Here is an 18586-nt window from a genome sequence, read left to right on the forward strand (position 1 = left end):
CTTGGAACTCAGCTTAACTCCTTAAACTGATGTCAGCCACTGGCTCATCTCCACTGAAGCACTCTGCACTTGCAGGAGGAAAATTAAATTTTAAAGTGGACTATTTATAATTAGCATGTTCTCAGTGTAGAACAAGCTGAAGTTGTGCATCTACTCTTTTGATATTCAAGATACACTGTCTTTTTGAATCGTACTGACTTCAGTACAGCAGAACAGCAGAACTAGTTTCCTTTATGGCATATCTGTACATGAGCACCCCCTGGAGAATGTCTCCATTCTTCCAGGGCCTCCTAAGAGATCCCCTGCAGACATCTTCGTGGTCACAGGAAAAATTCTCTAGGGAATGCTTGTGCAAAGGACACATGGAGGATGTGGCCCTATTTGCATGAACTGTCTGAGATGGCTTGCTTATATGTTTCTCTTGGCTGTTCTCTCTGAGAAAGAGGATATGATTTGCTAAAAAAAATATATATATGTGATCTTTATGATTCAGAAATTCATATGGAGAAAATCTGTCCTCAGTTTTAACAGTTCACCCATGATGAAAATCAGCTAGACTCCTTGGTAATATCTCTCTTAAACAAAGCTTCTTTCTGAAGGAACAATAATACCCCTTTTTTTTCCACAATGGAAGAGTTTTAGCACTCTGGAATTCATAGTCTAGGGAGTCTCCTCCTTTATATGACTGTGACCTTTCTAAATATTAATTCCATGTTTTTGAAGGCTAATAACATTGAACTCTAATAGACTTCTTCAATTTAGAGTCTACTGATTGATGAAATTTAGGAAGTTAAAGTTTACCTTTGTTGTGCTGATCAAATTAAGATATGAAAATTTCTGGGGAAGCATTTATAATGCTTAATAGAACACATTGTTTCAGTGTTTCAAAAGATTTATTTCCTCATTATTGACAAGCAAACTTATTCATTAAAGAAAACTCACTAAGGAAATATAGACTAATCTCACTTGCTTATTAGTATATGTTCCTGTAAGTTATCAAGTGCCAATTTTTCTTAATAATTTTCTACTTTAGAGTTTTCTCTACCTCATACTTACTTTCCTTAAATAAATGTGGGTTCTTAGTATTGAATGAGAAAAATCTAAGTAAGCCAGTAGTTTAAAAAAAATTCTAAAAGTGTAATAGGCTACATTTTTCTGGTTAAAAACTGAATTCCTTTGAGCCAGTGTTTCTTCGTAGATGTTGATGAGTGTGAGCGGCATCCATGTGGAAATGGAACTTGTAAAAACACCGTTGGATCCTATAACTGTCTCTGCTACCCGGGCTTTGCACTCACTCATAATAACGATTGCATGGGTAAGTACTCAGTCCTTTATTGCTTCTCTTTCATGTCTACAGAGTATCCTAAACACAGAATAAAGGCAAAGAATGAATAAATTTTTATTATTCAAATTGCGAGCACGTGCCATAAGATATGTAATATCATTGACTAACTTCTGGTTAACTGAAGTCACAGTATTGCCTTCAGTAATCACGAGACAGTCTGCTGGGTTTAGTACTTCTGTCAGTCAAATCGATTCAAGGGTAAAAGCCATGCAGATGATAGTAAACTATTGGGACTGATTTATGGTTTGAGGTTATTTTTACCACTTAGATGGTATCAAAGGTAGACCTTATGGTTTCAGGTTTATTCCAAGTATTTCATATACTCCATCCTTGATTTATATTCAAACACTGACAGTCTCCAACTTAGAAACATATTGTGTCTTGAAACTATTTTCAGTCAGCTCTTGAAGCCAGGGCTGCCTTTTCCCACAGGAAGAAAGCATGGTGACTGGGTTTCTGAACCAGCCTCAGAAGCCTATTTAATCTCTGTGAAGGACTGTAAATTCTCAGTGGAAAATAAAACTGTCTTCTCTGCATGGCACAGAATTTTAGTCTTTGCCTCTAACAGACAGTGATTGAAATAAAAATTGAAAGTGAGGAGGAAGAGGATCCTGTAGTTGGTGGAGAAGTTAGTAAAAGATATGACAAAAAGCATTAATGATGTTTCATTTACCATGTGCCAGACTCTATATGCTTCCCTGGTGGCTCAGATGGTAAAGAATCCACCTGCAATGCAGAAGACCTTGGTTTGATCCCTGGGTTGGAAAGAGTCCCTGGAGGAGGGCATGGTGACACACTCCAGTATTCTTGCCTAGAGGAGCCCATGGACAGAGGAGCCTGGTGGGCTACAGTCCATGGAGACGCAAAGAGTCAGAACATGACTGAGCGGCTAAGCACAGCACACAGACTGTATAGTGGTGGTGCTTCCAACACAACATCTCCTAATTCACATAATCCCATGAGTTAATATGAAAGTAACTCAGGCTTCCCCCTTTTATGGAACCATCACAGGTCAAACCCACCTCCTAATTTATTCCAGTATATATTCCTTAATTTTCCTTGTTTTTCAAAATTCTTCGACTGTGAAAAATTCAGACCTGATCGAGCATTTTATTCAACTACCACCTTGTTGTATATAGTTTCTCAGACCCTTTATACAGCTGAGGAGAAGGAAAGATACAGATATGGCTCTGACTGAAGTATAGTCTGTAAATAAACAAAAAATTACTCATCCCTAAGCTTAACTGAAAACCTAACAGTTAAGAACATTTTTTTTTTCAGATTCTGTTTTTTGTAAGCAAAACATGTCAGCGATTCTAGAGTGTTTTTCATATAATTGATTTTTATATATTTTATATGCTTTGCTATTTGTCCTTTGAATACAGTCAGCTTACCTCCAGATACAGTTCTCTACAAACTGGACAATCTAATTAAATCCATGTGTCCTCTTATATCCAGGATAAGAGCCATGGTTTTGTTGGAAAGAATGGAAAGCTTAGACCAACAGGAGAGGTCCATGTGACATTATTAGTCACCTGACCCTTATGATACAAGGCATTTTTCTTTGTTGATGAGGGATTGTAATGTGGAGTTTTTGTAAATGTCTACCAATAAATATGTTTTTAAGTTTCAACTTGTGATACAAAATATACGTAAGAGCTCTCTCTGAAAAGCTAACTCTTTATTTACTCACAGACATAGATGAGTGCAGTTCCTTTTTTGGTCAAGTGTGCAGAAATGGACGGTGTTTTAATGAAGTTGGCTCCTTCAAGTGTTTATGTAATGAAGGTTATGAACTTACTCCAGATGGCAAGAACTGTATAGGTAAGTATCTACCACGAAACAGTAAAAGAAAGTCTCTGTGTGGTTTTGTTTTGTAAAATAATGATGTGACTCCCCCCACCCTCAGCACCACCAACTTTGGGACTCATTTGCATTTCATTTGGTCATCTGAGTACATGGACCAAGATAAGTTTCATGGGAAATTTTGGTAAAAGGTATAAACCAAAGATTTGGAATTGCATGCAGTGTTTTGACTGGGACAGAGCTCAAGGCTATCTGTGTCTCAATTAAAGTAGACAAAGGAAAATTAGCCTCTTGCCAAATGAGTAAGACTCAGCGTGTCAAAAATCTCTGAGGGCGGATTTACCCATAGTGACCTGGCAGATCAGCGGGCTTGAGTTGAATGCATGTTACTATCATTTGGCAACAATGATGTCATCTGTAAGTCATTTTTTTTCTTGTTTCTCTTTAAAGATACTAATGAATGTGTTGCCCTGCCCGGCTCTTGTTCTCCTGGCACCTGTCAGAATTTGGAGGGGTCTTTCAGATGTATCTGTCCCCCAGGGTATGAAGTAAAAAGCGAGAACTGCATCGGTAAGGCTGATATTTGAGTCCATGAACCGTTTAGTATAATGAGACCTGGTACAGACTCTGTGGATATATGTTAAATCTAGGCCACTGTAAGCATGCTGACCCAGGGAGTTAAACACCTAGCTGCCTACATCTGTTTTATTGAAGCATCAGAAATGATTTGAAGGTGGAATGGTGGGAATAAAGAATTTGAGGATGTGGGATTTTTTCATTAACAGAAATCTTATACTAGTCAAAGAATTTTCAGTGCACTCTAATCTTTTTTCCAAATGTCAATAGAGACTTTCTATTGAATTTAAAGAGTGTCTACAAAAATTGTAATCTTTGGCAACCAATTTTAAAACAGCTATTAAAGGTGTCTAGAGTCCTAGAAATGTGAAGCAGAAAATCTTGACAATGCTGTTGAGACATTTTTTTCCTTGGGAAAGCCACATGTCAAAACAGAAAATATTAATCCATTTGTCGTAACAGATGTTTCTCTGTGGAAACCCTCCCAGTGTACAAGAAATCTTGTAACCACATCAAAAGTGAGTCCCAGAATTGCCTGGTGGTCATGATGAAGACTGACCTTTTTACAGTTACTTTGTTTCACTTTTGTACAAATTATTTTTAACAGTCTTGTTGAAATTCAGAAGTACCAGCATCTTAGTGTGTTTCTTCTAACATGAAATGATTGCTGAGAGTTTTTTGCCTTTGAATTACTCAGTTTCTTAAATTCTATATAGCTCTTCTATTCACATTTAAGGGACTTATATAGACAGAACCTAAGGAAACAGTTTATATAGTAAATTTAATTATTTTTCAGATCATATAATTACAAATAATGGGTATCCTTAGTCATTCTAATTAGGTGTTTATATCTTTTCCCCATTTTTGTCTGATTTGTATAGTTCTTTGTAAGATTTTCTAGTGTTTTTAATATTTAATAATAATAACAACACTAGAAACATCTTAACAAAAACTTTCTTGAAGAGTTTAAGATCTTTTCTTTCATATTCTTTGTTTATACTTAATCTCATCATCTCTGTGATCCATCTCTTTATGGAATAAGCATAATAGCAGTGTGTGAGCCATTAGGAGAGAAATAAAAATACTTGTGCCTCTTTGTATCAGAAAGACTTGGCTACCTTTTATCTTAGTGAAAAAACAATCTGTGATTCAATTAGATGTTTTTTAACCTTGAAAATATTTTATTTTCTTTATCCACTGATAAACATCACCACTATTTCGCATGTCTTAAAAATGTGTTTTCAATTAACTTACTTCACTGCAAGACTATTTCTTTCAGCCTAGAATCTCTTCTACCAGTTTTTCTAGATGAAATGCTTCCTACCACGAACTCTATGCACGCGCGCACACACACACACACACATACCCATTCTTACATTCCATGGACATTACTATGGACATGCAGCATCTTTTAGATGCTGGAAATACAAAAATGCAGCTTTTGCCAGTAAGTAAGGTAACTTACTGCCTAAGAGAAAAGACAGATTTTGTAAATCACTCCATGTTGTAAAACTGCCCTTACAATCCAATGTGACAGACACTGCCCTGGGGTCTGTTCAGGGTGTGGGTCACAGTAGGAGGCTGTGAATAATGATGGTGGTGGTGAAAAGATAGCAGGTCAGGAAGCCTAGCATAAGGATTGGTGACATTTGAGGTGTCCCTGAATTTGATAAATTACTACTCAAAAAGGGAAATGGAGCAGAGAGGCAGCTTGAAAACAGAGGCAGAACAAACGTAAGGGGCATCGGTGGCCAGCTCAGAAGATGGCTCTTAGTCCTGCAGGTGACACAGAGCGGTGCAGGTTCTTTTAGAAAGGAAGTGATATGACTCACTCACTAAAATTCTGCCGGTATAAAGTGAGAATGTAGTATGTGCCAGATCCTGAGCTAGACCATGCTGAGGGACAGCAGTGATCTAGGCAGACACATAGTGTCCTCGTGGGACTTATGTTCTAATGTGCCTGGAATCATGTAGTGTTTATTCACTTAGTTAAAAATCACCTATTAAATAACCATTTCCAGTGTAAAGGGGCCAGATGTCACTGGTAAGGAATCTTTGTCTGTTTCAAGGAATCATTCTGGGATGAGGTGGAAATGATAAAATTCTCATCCCAATGTCGAAGCTCCCTAGTTCTGTAAGCACAGATTCTCAAATAGGTACATAGTTTAGAAAGCAAACCCTGGTGGCGGTATGGAGGGGGGAGAAGGAAGTGCAGCAGTCCAGTTGGGAGACATGATAATCCAGGTGGCAAATGATGCTGAGTTTGAATGTAATGAGGAGGCCACATATTGCTTGATTGTGAAAGTTGAACAGTTAAGGAGAGGAAAGAATGTGACTCCAGCTCCCCAGTGTGGATTGCTGAGGGCGAGGGGCATCAGAGAAGAGGACCAGTGCTGAGGATGCGATGCCTCTGAGACATGGAAGTGGTCCTCTCAGGCCTGCAGGTGGACATACAGACACCTCTAGGAGTCAAGTCCAGAGAACTGGAGACTGACTTAGAAGTCTGGGTCATATGGATCACTGACACTGGATATAACCTTTGACTTTTGAAGCAATAACAGTTTATTTTAAAGATAAGTTAATCATATAAACAATGTAATATATTGTTTCACATCGAATATCCAATGGTTAGTGAACTGTTACAACGTGGACAAATTATTTTCAGATATTGAGCAGTGTATTGATTTGATTAAATCAGTAAATTATCTTGCTGATCTGCAGATATAAATGAGTGTGATGAAGATCCCAACATCTGTCTTTTTGGTTCCTGCACCAATACTCCTGGGGGCTTCCAGTGCATCTGTCCCCCTGGGTTTGTATTGTCTGATAATGGACGGAGGTGCTTCGGTAAGTTTTGAAATGACTTCTCTGTCATCATCTGCCCTCAAACTTCAAAGCTAGCTAGGCAGGAAGCCATGATGTAGTGCTTATCACTAAAAATATATGTCTCTGGCAGATGCATCATCTGTAAGTTTAAAATGTAAGGTCCCGAGTGTATATGCACTGGACAATTTTTAAGGTGCTTTGAATTATTCACCGTTTCTACATTTTTTAAAAAAATTCCATACTAAAAGAAAAATGGTTGTCTTATTTCATCATTTTCATTTTGTTGTTGGCATAGATTTTTCTGTATGTTGGTGATGAGTTGCTTCTGATATGACGTAACTTACTGAAAGCTACCTAGGTTGATTTTTTTAGGCTGTAATGTAACAGTAAGTAAAGAAGACATGGAAATCATTTTAATATTGAGCATAATTTCTCAAATTTCTGAAGCACATTATTAAGATACATAATTAAATGCAGTTTTATAGAGTGGTCAACTTAAACTGGCACATGACATCAGCAATTAAGAATTTCCAGGCCTTTTAACTGTGAATATAATCTGCATCACATGTTCAACCCATGAGAAATGTTCTATCAGTAACAGAATTATGTGTAAATTATTCCATCTTTTTAAATGACCAGTAAGGAGGTCTGTGATGTTTGCTTTCTTGATTAGATACTCGCCAGAGCTTCTGTTTCACAAACTTTGAAAATGGAAAGTGTTCTGTACCCAAAGCTTTCAACACCACAAAGGCAAAATGCTGCTGTAGTAAGATGCCAGGAGAGGGCTGGGGGGACCCCTGTGAGCTGTGTCCCAAAGATGATGAAGGTAAGAGTAGTGACATAAAAAAGCCACTTTGTACTAGCATTGGACTGTCTAGCAGAACTCAGTGGGACCGTGTAACTTATGAATGTTTTGAAGATGAAAGCATCCCCTCACTTACAGACCTTAATGGTTCAGTGAGCTCCATAGCGTCAGGAACTTCTTTCAGCTTTCATATTCAGCATGTGTAAATGCAGAGTGTTACCCCATTATTTCAATGCTTCCCCCAAGGTTAGTATTACTTGCTTTGAAAGAAATGAATTTGAAGGGTGAAGGGCAGTAGATCCAAGGAGGGGGTGAAAATTACATTCCAGCTTGCTTCAGGAGTCCCACATGGGTATTGTATCACAGGCTGGGGCTCCCAGAATCTTATATCAAATTCTGGGAAGCTGAGTCAGCACAGTAGCCATTTGCAAGAAGAGACCATGAGCCTCACAGGTTTTATTAGCATAGCTGAACAGTATGATTGTTCCCAGCAGGCTCGGAACTGGCCTGGTCTCTAGGTCAGAGGTGGCTTCTGTGTGTAATGGGCAGAGTGCTCTGTTAGTTGCTTAGTCATGTCCGACTCTTTGAGACTCTGTAGACTGTATTCCACCAGGCTCTTCTGTCCATGGAATTCTCCAGGCAACAATACTGGAGTGGATAAGGCTCTTTGGCTGCCCAGAATTAAATGAGCAAGCAGACAGAATCAGACACCCTGAGAGGTACCCATAGGTGGCCGCCCCAAGCTCAGGTGACCTTCTCTAAATATGCTCAGTGTTGCTTTTGAAGTAAATTACAAAAATAAAGACTCTTACTAAAAATAGCTTTGTAAAGGAAAAATAAGTCTAATTTTATGTATATCATTAATTAGTTCTTAAGTTCTCTGATGGTTGAGACTCTTTGATAATTGGGAATTTGTCTTTTTCTCTGTAGTGGCATTCCAGGATTTGTGTCCCTATGGCCACGGAACTGTTCCTAGCCTTCATGACACCCGTGAAGGTGTGGTTTGATATATTTTATTTTTATAGTCTTACATAAATACAATATTGTACATTTGCTTTATAATCATGCTGTTTTTACTGTATAACATATATTGTATTGCATTTAATGCACATATATGATATTTATTGTATATCATATGCACTATATCATAAGACTGTGTTGCAGCATATGAAATACATGTTTCTCTGATAAAAGAAAAGCTCATATGTTTTAACACTTTTAAGCCTATTTTGAATAGATACATGCAGTTTTGGCATATCTTTTTATATAAGAAAGTTCATGGATGATTCTGTATTTTAGATGTTAATGAATGTCTTGAGAGCCCAGGCATTTGTTCAAACGGTCAGTGTATCAACACAGATGGGTCTTTTCGCTGTGAATGTCCAATGGGTTACAACCTTGATTACACTGGAGTGCGCTGTGTGGGTAAGTGCTGAGTTAGTGCCACATTTCACACTTTTAAGGTTGTTTTCTTTCTTATATTCAGCAAAAGGTCTCTCAGGCACTCTGGGTGGCAGTGGGATTTACAAAGCCAAGATAAGTAGCCATAACTGCTTTTTCTTCTCCCATTCTACATTTTCCAGCAACATGGGTTTATTTGAAGATGGAACAAGTTGCCCAATCTCTGCCTTCAACCAGATATACAAACTCTGATGTGTCTAGAGCTTTACAGCTGCCAAAACCACTAACTGGGAAAGAGGTCTATTTTACTTTATGACTTTCCACTTCTGCTCTTGTAGCAGAAGATCACATCCCTCCGTGGGTTTGTGATTTGTTTTTTAGGGCAAGCACAGCTGTCTGAAGGTTCAGAGCATTTCACACTTGCCCCTCGGGGTTCTCTGCTCTGCATAAAGGCTGGCCAGCCAAGACCAAGGGCGGGGGGTGCGAGAGTCATGTGTGCCCTGCACAGAGCTGGGGCACATGTGAGGGCCAGGTGGATATTCCTGGGCATACTTTTATTAAACTAAAACCTCCACATTTTGTGTCACTTTCTTATTCTTTTTCAGATACTGATGAGTGTTCAATTGGCAACCCATGTGGAAATGGGACCTGCACCAATGTTATTGGGAGTTTCGAATGCAACTGTAATGAGGGCTTTGAGCCAGGGCCCATGATGAATTGTGAAGGCAAGTGGTAGTTTTCTTTAGTATTATTGCTTCTTGATATAGAAAGAGTTTTTAATGCCTCAACTTTTGTTTGTATTGTTCTTATGTTCTATTGATGATTATATTCATCACAAACATATTTTCCACAATGAGCATAGTTACAAAAGCTACTCTGTAGCCCTTGTCTGATAATTCAGCATCTTCACCCTCTCAGAATTGGCCTCTATTGCTTATTTTTTCCCTTGAGATAGGTCACATTTTCCTGGTTCCTCAGTCTGTTGGTTAATGTGCTGTTGGTTAATGTGTGTTGGTTAATGTGTTGGATTATGTGCTGGGGTATTGTGACTGATATCTTCTGGAATCAGTTACATTATTTCAGAGAATCTTAATGCCTTTGTCTTAGCAGGCAGTTAATTTACATAAAGTGGACTATCAGACCTGTGGAAGACAGTGGTTCACATTTAAATTCTTCTCTTTAAACCTTAATGGCTAGCTTCTTTGATTTTGGCCCACACATGGCACAGTTAAGTCAGCAACTCGGGCTGAGTTTATGCAAAAATATGAAAAAGGTATTTCTCCCCCTCTGGCCCTCTCATTTCTGGGATTCCTCCACACTTTTCAGCAGCCTTGGTTGCCCCAAGGCTCCCTCCCCTACTTCTCGGGACAGAAGCTCAGAGAGTTCCTACTGGAGATTTAGCTGCCAGATGCTACTGTGCCAGGAATGATGCGATCCACAGGGAAAAAAAAAAAACTGAGCACCTCTACTTTGCCAGGTGTTTACTGAGTTTTAACTCACCGCTAGAAACCACTTCAGGTGTTGCTTTTGTATTTATTTCAGAGTTTATAGTTGTTATTTGTTGGAGGATGAGTTAGGTGCCCAGTTCTCCTTACCGGAAGTGGAAGTTCTGTTATCCTATTGCTTTCTGTGTGACTAGCAAATAAATACATCAGTGTTTATTTAAGCGAGTAATTAGAACTCCAGGCTGAGCGCATGCCTGCCTGTTTCCTTGATCAGATATCAATGAGTGTGCCCAGAACCCACTGCTGTGTGCTTTCCGCTGCATGAACACCTTCGGGTCCTATGAATGCACGTGCCCAATTGGCTATGCCCTCAGGGAAGACCAGAAGATGTGCAAAGGTAAGGCCCCAGACCAGGGAGGAGTCAGCTCATTATTTGTGATGCTGGAACTATATTTTAATGATTTTGTAGCTCTCAGCTGTCTTCTTGTAGAGCTGTGCAGAAATGTATTCTTTACAGCATTGGTGGTAGATTTCCATATCTAGATAACAAGATACTTGATAGTCTGTCCACTCAAGTCAAAAATAAAGATGTCACATTCTTAAGCTCTTACTAAAGCAAAGATAGCCCTTTCCTTAACTTCTTATCTTGAGGACCAGTGCTGACCTTTTTATGACTCTAGAATATAGCCAGCAGTTGAGACTGGGCTCCTCCTTTCTCTGTCACATAAGAAGATTACATTTTAAGAGCTAGAAGACCAAAAGTATGACTTCAAAATACTCAACAATAGCCTGTTCATGAATTTGTCTTATTTTTCTGTTTTTCCTATTGAAAATATTTTCTAGACCTGGATGAATGTGCTGAAGGGCTGCATGACTGTGAATCTAGGGGCATGATGTGCAAGAATCTGATTGGCACCTTCATGTGCATCTGCCCGCCAGGGATGACCCGCAGGCCTGACGGAGAAGGCTGTGTAGGTAAGGCTGTACAGGATGATGGCTGCTTGCTTAACACTCCTACCCCCAGTCAGAAACATATAAATTTTAGTTATCACAGTGGAAAATATGGTGTATTGTTTTCTGTGCGAATACCCAAAGAGATAAAAAACTACAAGAATCTGATAAGTTCCTTATATAATATGCAGAAGGTAAAATATTATTGATCTTTTTTATCATTAATTGGTTTCTGTAGCAACTTGGAAAATCTTACACTCAAGAGAAATTTTCCAACATTTGTCTACATTGTCAGGAAAAGTTTTTAGAAAATAAAGAAAGAAAATAAGTGTAAGATTTGTAGCAATTAGATCTTTTTAGATATGTTTCCATTATGCACTTTGAATTCAAAGCAGACAGCTGAAACACTAATCAAAATAAAGATAACAGCGTTAGGATAGGATTAGATCAAGATGGCAGACTTAAACCCTCATATTCTAGAAACAAGAAACACTATACAATTTTTTAAATCCATAACTAGTTTAACACTTTTGTATATACTTTAAAATTTATGCAGAAAGTTTCCTAAAAGAAAAAAATACCTTTAACAAGAAAAAACATAGTGTCAGAACACTAGGAGCAAAGTGAGAATTCTTAAAGCTTCCCAGGGAGCAAAACCAGATTTCCTACAAGTGACAGTTAACAGTGGGTAAAAGAAAACAATGGAGCGGCAATATTTTCAAGGCATTCTAAGGGAAAATAATTTTGAACTAAAACTTTATATTCAATCTAGTGATAAAACAAAAATATCACATTGTCAGAAATGTGTTGTAAAATGCTTATCACCCACATACCCTCTATATCTTATATCCAAACTGTATCCTCCAATATATTTTTTAAAGTTAATTCAAGAGGAAGCAATGATAAGCCAAGAAACCAGTAACCCTCATTATGTGGTTTAAATAAATGCCGGTGTTCCATAAAAGAAATATAAGAAATCAAAATTTCTAGACCGTGTCAGCATGGCAGGTAGCACAGGGAGAGAGGAGAAAGGAGTCAACTCATACCAAGGGTACTTGCTATGGCCAGAAGCTATTGAAACAGATACTTCTTGATGTTAATAGAAAAATGTTCATTAACAGTGTGTGTTGAAGTTGTCTCATGGCTACCACTGGAAGAATAGAAGATTACAACTTCTAGACATGAGTTGGGGATGACAGTAAGACAGAGAAAAAATTAGACTGATCTAAGAAATACTGAGAGAAGTGGACAAGTAGCCTGGTAAATATTAAACAGTATAAAATGACAAGACTCCAAACATATCAGTAATCACCATAGATAGAAATAGTTTAAATTTCTGGTTAAAAGGCAAATGTACTTTAAAATATTCTTTTAAAAGTACAGCTTGGTACTTTTTACAAGAAATGTACCAAATCAAAATGTGAGATAGATGGAAGATAAAGGGGTGGAACAAGATATCCAAGGCAAATGTTGATAAAAAGCAAGTGCATGCAAAATAAATATTAATAAATTAAAGGTTAAAAAGCATAAAGATGAAAGGAGAAATTCATCAAAGGGATTTGTCATGAGCTCCCATGCCTCTGACAACATTGATTTGAAACATACCTCAAACAAAATTTACAAAATGTCAAATAAACACAATAAGTAAAGATGTAGGAATTTTAATGTAACAGTTTTGTTCTGATATATTTATTTGTCAGAAACCAAAAGAGCAGTACTATCTAAATTCCTGCTTCCTCTAGCTTCCCTAACACCATGCAGGGCTCCTGTGATTTTTACTCAGGTCAATGAAGGAGCTTGTCCTTTATCCCTGGCCTTGAATGCCCTTCACCCTGCTCTCCACCTCTCCCTAACACCTGCCACCCCTCTGCCCTCAGCCTCTCTCTCATGTCACATGAATTGGTATCTTCTTTCCCAAAGTTCTTTCCCCTGGTCGGTAATCCTTTTTGGAGCCACTTTTCCAATTTTCCATCAAGCATCACCTCTTCCCCTAAAAGAGGAAGAGAGAAAGAAAGAAAAGCGGCAGAGGGTGGGGGGAAACACTTTGTTAACCTAGAACCCATCTTGGAAGGATGGGGTAAATTTAAATATGATAAATTTAAATGTAATGTTATATTTTTAATATAATACTATAAATTTAAATATAATAAATTCGTATTCTATCACATTAGTATTTTGATGAAGAAGTTTTAAGCATGATATAAACCATTAGAAGATACGTTTGTAAATTATAAACTTTACAGTGTATTCATGACTCATATTATTTGTTTTTCTAAAGATGAAAATGAATGCAGGACCAAACCAGGAATCTGTGAAAACGGGCGTTGCGTTAACACTATTGGGAGCTATAGATGTGAGTGTAATGAAGGCTTTCAGTCCAGCTCTTCTGGCACTGAATGCCTTGGTAAGTTGATAAACAGAGTATGTTTTACTTGGTGAATAAAGCATGTGTTTTGTGATGTAATCACAGAAGAGCTCTACATATATATCCTTGTCTGCTAAATAGATCCCCCAATCTGAGTAATCCATGTACCTCTTCCTGAAGATAGACATCTATCAAAATGATGTATTTGTACACGTGTGTGTAGTACATACATCCATGCTTAATGTAAATAACCATTTTAAGTAGTCTTTCCAAAATTAAGATTAATTAAGCTCTATGGAAAATGTGACTCTAGTAAAACTTACATCAGGGAATGATTTAATTCCAAAAGAAAATATTTGCTATGTGAGGTAAGTTTTGCTGTATTAATGATATTAAAGAAAATGCCACATTTCAGAAATGCAGTGAGAGTTGATTTTTATTTTATGATACAGAAACATGTTTTACAAAATATTTTCTTGTGGAAAATATAAGCTTCAAGCATTTTAATGATAAAATGCATATATCATAAGCCGTTTAGTTAATTATGAGCAGGTGTAAAAGTATGAAGTAGTCAAATTTAAGGCAAACAGAGAAATAGCACTCATCATGGGCTTTGATGCAAAAACAGCACATTTCAACTACCAGATTGTTCTCAGAATGATGTCATCTGCTTCAAATCCTAGGAAATTATTAGTCATGAAAACATATTTTGTTTATTATTATGTTCAATCTAGATCTTCGTTAACCACCAGTCTTTTTGGAAATAGAAAAGATGACCTACATAGAAAGTGTACTTTTCTGTCCGTATTACTAACAGTTCATTAGCATGGTTCTTAAAACCCCATTAAAGATCTCTTTGCCAACTTATATCAGTAAAATCCCTTTATTTACAATAATTAAAAAGACTACTTAATCCAGTGTTTAAACAGTCTTTTAGATGTCTAAAATACAGGAGATTAGATTGAATATGTACCAAGATGATAACATTGTCCAGAATTTGCTTTTCAAAAACAAATCCTGTTCTCATTTGCTTATTTAAAGGGAAGTATTTTTCTTTGATTTTTCCTTTCAGTAGGATTCTATAGGAATGGTAGTTTACTGTCACTTAGCTGCTGAGGAAAAGAAGAAAAAACTCACCTCTGTTTCTTTAGTATCAGTTATTCAATTTAATAAACTGTTGTGAAAGAGCACTGTGAAATGGACCTCCAACAGAACTTTCTAATCATTGTCTTAAGCAGTGTGACTCTTCACATAAAAGAATATTTAACTTTAAAAAGGTATTGCTATGGGACTTCCCTGGTGGTCCAGTGGCTAAGACTCCTCCCTCCCAATTGCAGGGGGCCCAGATTCAATCCCTGGCTGGGGAACTAGATCCCACACACCACAACTGAGAGTCCACACATGGCAGCTAAAGATTCCATATGCTACAACTAAGACCCAGCACCACCAAAATAAATTGATATATTTTTTTAAAGTATTGTTATGAAGGAAAACATTGACTGTCCTTTTTAATGTGAAGACCCAGATAACAAAATGTCAGTCCCTTGACACTGGTGCTTTTTAACTACATTGTCATTTCAGACAATCGACAGGGCCTCTGCTTTGCAGAGGTGTTGCAGACCATGTGTCAGATGGCATCCAGCAGCCGTAACCTTGTCACAAAGTCAGAATGCTGCTGCGACGGGGGGCGAGGCTGGGGTCATCAGTGTGAGCTCTGCCCACTCCCTGGAACTGCCCAGTACAAAAAGATATGTCCTCATGGCCCAGGCTACACCACTGACGGAAGAGGTAAGGAGTTGAGGAAATCCACGCATGTTATCAACACAGTGCATGTTAATTCACATTAATTTGAAGGAAATAGGATAATAGCTAAAATATATGTGTGTGGTTGTATATGCTTTTCACTAATGCTGCAGCAGCTTTAAGAGGCATAATCTTCGTATCAAATCTAAAAGGTAGAATCTCTTATTATTCTTATTTTAGCAGATAGAAACTGAAGCACAAAGCTTAAGTAACGATAAATAAATGTTCCCAAGATCACAGCCTTTTTAAAGGTTGGAATGGAACAAGGAATGGAATATATCTGTCTGACCCCAGAGACCATCTGCAACCCACAAGCTATGCATGCTTCATTTAAGTAAAAGTTGCTTATTTGTTTGTGCACAGGAACTCATTCTGTTTGCAGCGTATTTACAAACCAGCAAGTCTCACAAATGATTAATAGTTTCCAGGGTTTTGGGTACAACCAATATGCTAATGTCCTAAAAATAACATTTTCCTCTATTACTATACAGATTCCAGATCTTACGCTTGATTACATTGCTAATGAAACCCTTTCTTATGGTCTAATGCAACTGAATTTAAAGCCAATCCATGGAATACTATCACAAATTCCAAATTAGTGGAACTTCAGAAGGGTAGCTTTCTATTGCTAGAGTCCCCCCAAAAATTCATGCTTAGTTTGCAGAACGAATAGACTCCAGCAGGGCTTTCAACATAGCCTTCCTTATGTTTGTCTCTTCCTATCATCAGATTCTTTCTTTATCTCTTCCTTCTATGTTGTCACTCTATTGAATGATGAACAGTTACACCAGCACAGTTATGAACGTTGGTTTTTAGTTATCTGTCAATTCCTTAATTTCTTTTCGTTTCTAACCAGTTTTATTCTTGCATCTCTGTTTTTGCCTTGGGATTTTTGGTGCACAGATATTGATGAATGTAAAGTTATGCCAAATCTCTGCACCAATGGTCAGTGCATCAATACCATGGGCTCCTTCCGGTGTTTCTGTAAGGTTGGCTACACCACAGACATCAGCGGAACCTCGTGTGTAGGTAAGGAAAGATGAGGCATCTCTGCATCTGAGTGGTTGTTAATTGCTGTTTTCTACAAGCCCTTTACTGTCAGTAGAATATCTTTATTATGGTGTTGGGATTGTACATTTTGCAAAAGTGATGCTATTCCTTTCATCAGTGCAGTCCTTAATATCATAGGAGTCGTCCAAGGCCTTATCTAGTAATGTGAGACACAGAACTATTAGATTTATCAAAAAGTCTGTAAAGTTAGGGAAACATTAAAATTATAAAAAAAATATACTTTCAACATTTTACATTTAGTTTAAAATGTATAGAGGCATGTTTGTTTTGTCATTTTTTTTAATGAAAGACCAGGACTTTTGATTGTGAAAGTATGTTTTTGCAGATGGAGAGACTGCTTTTTGCTTGTTTCTCGTTGCAGTTATTTTTGCATAAAATATACCATTAAACATCATCTAAAATTTCCAGTTGCAAAGCAGTCTCAATACAGAAAACCTTCTACATTTTTACAATCTCTTTTTCTAATTTATCCTACTGTCTCATCCATGGAGGGGAGGGGGTGGTAGCTTGCCTTTATTGAGTCTTTCCAAAACATTTAGTTTTCATTAAAGAAAAAAAAATCTTTTCTCCTTCATAGTTCATCAGCTTAATATCAACTTGTTTTAATAACAAGCACATCTGGCATGAAAAGGTTAAGAAGAATCAATCTAAATCTTAGTAAGCATTCAACTCACTTGTTTGGGCAAGATAGTAATAGAAACTAGGCTATCAGTCATGAGCTTTTAACATTCTTTGGGCATCAATCAATGTCTTTTATGGGGGAAGTGGAGATTGTTTGCTGTCAGAGTCCTAGCAGAAAAAAGGTGGCATATTGAAATGAGGACAGTTTAAGGAGACTTGTTTTTTTAACAAAAGGATAGTGTATAAAGGTGTAAGCAGAGTGTGCAGGAAATACTAGGAATAGTGCTGAGCTCTGGGGCTATTCCACCTCTGGGCCAAAGATAAGAGGGAAGGATTACTGAAACCTAGAAGACGGAGAAAGTTGTTCCCAGAGGCCTGCCTTTAGAGCATCCGTGACCTCTGACCCCATGACTCCATCAGCCTCAGCCCATTTTGCGAGAAGGGAATCGAGAAACTAAGGACCAGACTGAAGACAGAGGGCAGGAGGGCCTGCTAATGGTGTGTGTGTGCAGTTCAGCCTCCCGGGCCCAAGAACAGGGTGGACCAAGGTGAGGACTGCAGCTGGAAGGGGAAGTGGAAGATCTCCAGCACAATCTGTGATGCCAAACAATTCCTGGGGAGGTGTTAGCTCAGAGACTTTGAGAACATCCACCACATCCACACGTCAAAGAGAAGAAACTCTAACCTTCAGGTTTATGATTCTCAAACTGTAAACTGAAGTACACCAATCTAAAAAATCTAGTGTGTTTTTTGAACCCAGTTGTCTGGATATTTTAATATTTGCCCAAGAATCGCCTGACAAAGTTAAACCAGTAAGTTACTTTAGAGAAAATTGTTCTGTGCCTTGTTTCTCTCTGGCTATTTTCCATTTTAAGTTGAAGAGGAAAACAATGAGTGAGAATATGGAGGGAGGAAAGAGACTGATTGTTCCTTCTAACCAGTAATTTAATCCTCACATCACTTTTACTCAGATCTCGACGAATGTTCGCAGTCCCCAAAACCCTGCAACTTCATCTGCAAGAACACGGAGGGGAGTTACCAGTGCTCGTGTCCGCGGGGCTATGTCCTGCAGGAGGACGGGAAGACCTGCAAAGGTGATGAAGAGTCTGTATATGTGACCCTTTCCTTTTTTTCAGATTCAAAATCAGCTTATCGGGGATCATTCCATGTGCCTCACTTTTACTGGGGCTTCTCTTGTGCCTCAGCTGGTAAAGAATCTGCCTGCAATACAGAAGACCCGGGTTTGATCCCTGGGACAGGAAAATCCCTCGAAGGGAAAGGCTACCCACTCCAGTGTTCTGACCTGGAGAATTCCATGGACTGTATAGTCCATGGGGTCGCAAAGCATCAGACACAACTGAGCAATTTTCACTTTCACTTAATAAGATTAAGTAACTCAGCTGTGCATTAAATGCAAGTATTATATTCTTTGAATATTAGCTTTGAAAACAGTTCATGAACATCACTATAATTCATCCTTTCAGCCTTTTATTTAAAAAAAAATTTGTTTTATATCACCTTAGCCAACCTGTCTTAGTAGCTCATAGTATTTACGCTGCTTAAGTATGTGA

The 18586-nt window shown here is 38.0% G+C and overlaps 1 protein-coding gene across 2 annotated transcripts in view; it reads left to right on the forward strand.

Annotated features, from left to right (window-relative positions):
- Window positions 1–18586, forward strand: part of FBN2 (fibrillin 2) — a 219170-nt gene that overhangs the window by 186419 nt on the left and 14165 nt on the right. For both annotated transcript variants that reach the window (XM_081501841.1, XM_081501840.1), the window contains exons 46-59: window positions 1199–1315; window positions 3041–3169; window positions 3602–3721; window positions 6449–6574; window positions 7227–7379; window positions 8289–8354; window positions 8658–8783; window positions 9365–9484; window positions 10479–10601; window positions 11048–11179; window positions 13434–13559; window positions 15102–15308; window positions 16227–16352; window positions 17987–18109. In XM_081501841.1, coding sequence (XP_081357967.1) covers window positions 1199–1315; window positions 3041–3169; window positions 3602–3721; window positions 6449–6574; window positions 7227–7379; window positions 8289–8354; window positions 8658–8783; window positions 9365–9484; window positions 10479–10601; window positions 11048–11179; window positions 13434–13559; window positions 15102–15308; window positions 16227–16352; window positions 17987–18109 — 1794 coding nt within the window. The remainder of the gene's footprint in view (window positions 1–1198; window positions 1316–3040; window positions 3170–3601; window positions 3722–6448; window positions 6575–7226; window positions 7380–8288; window positions 8355–8657; window positions 8784–9364; window positions 9485–10478; window positions 10602–11047; window positions 11180–13433; window positions 13560–15101; window positions 15309–16226; window positions 16353–17986; window positions 18110–18586) is intronic.

This window comes from Giraffa tippelskirchi, chromosome 6 (assembly GCF_054371585.1).
Source record: "Giraffa tippelskirchi isolate mGirTip1 chromosome 6, T2T-mGirTip1v1.2.pri, whole genome shotgun sequence".
Classification (NCBI taxonomy): Eukaryota; Metazoa; Chordata; class Mammalia; order Artiodactyla; family Giraffidae; genus Giraffa; species Giraffa tippelskirchi.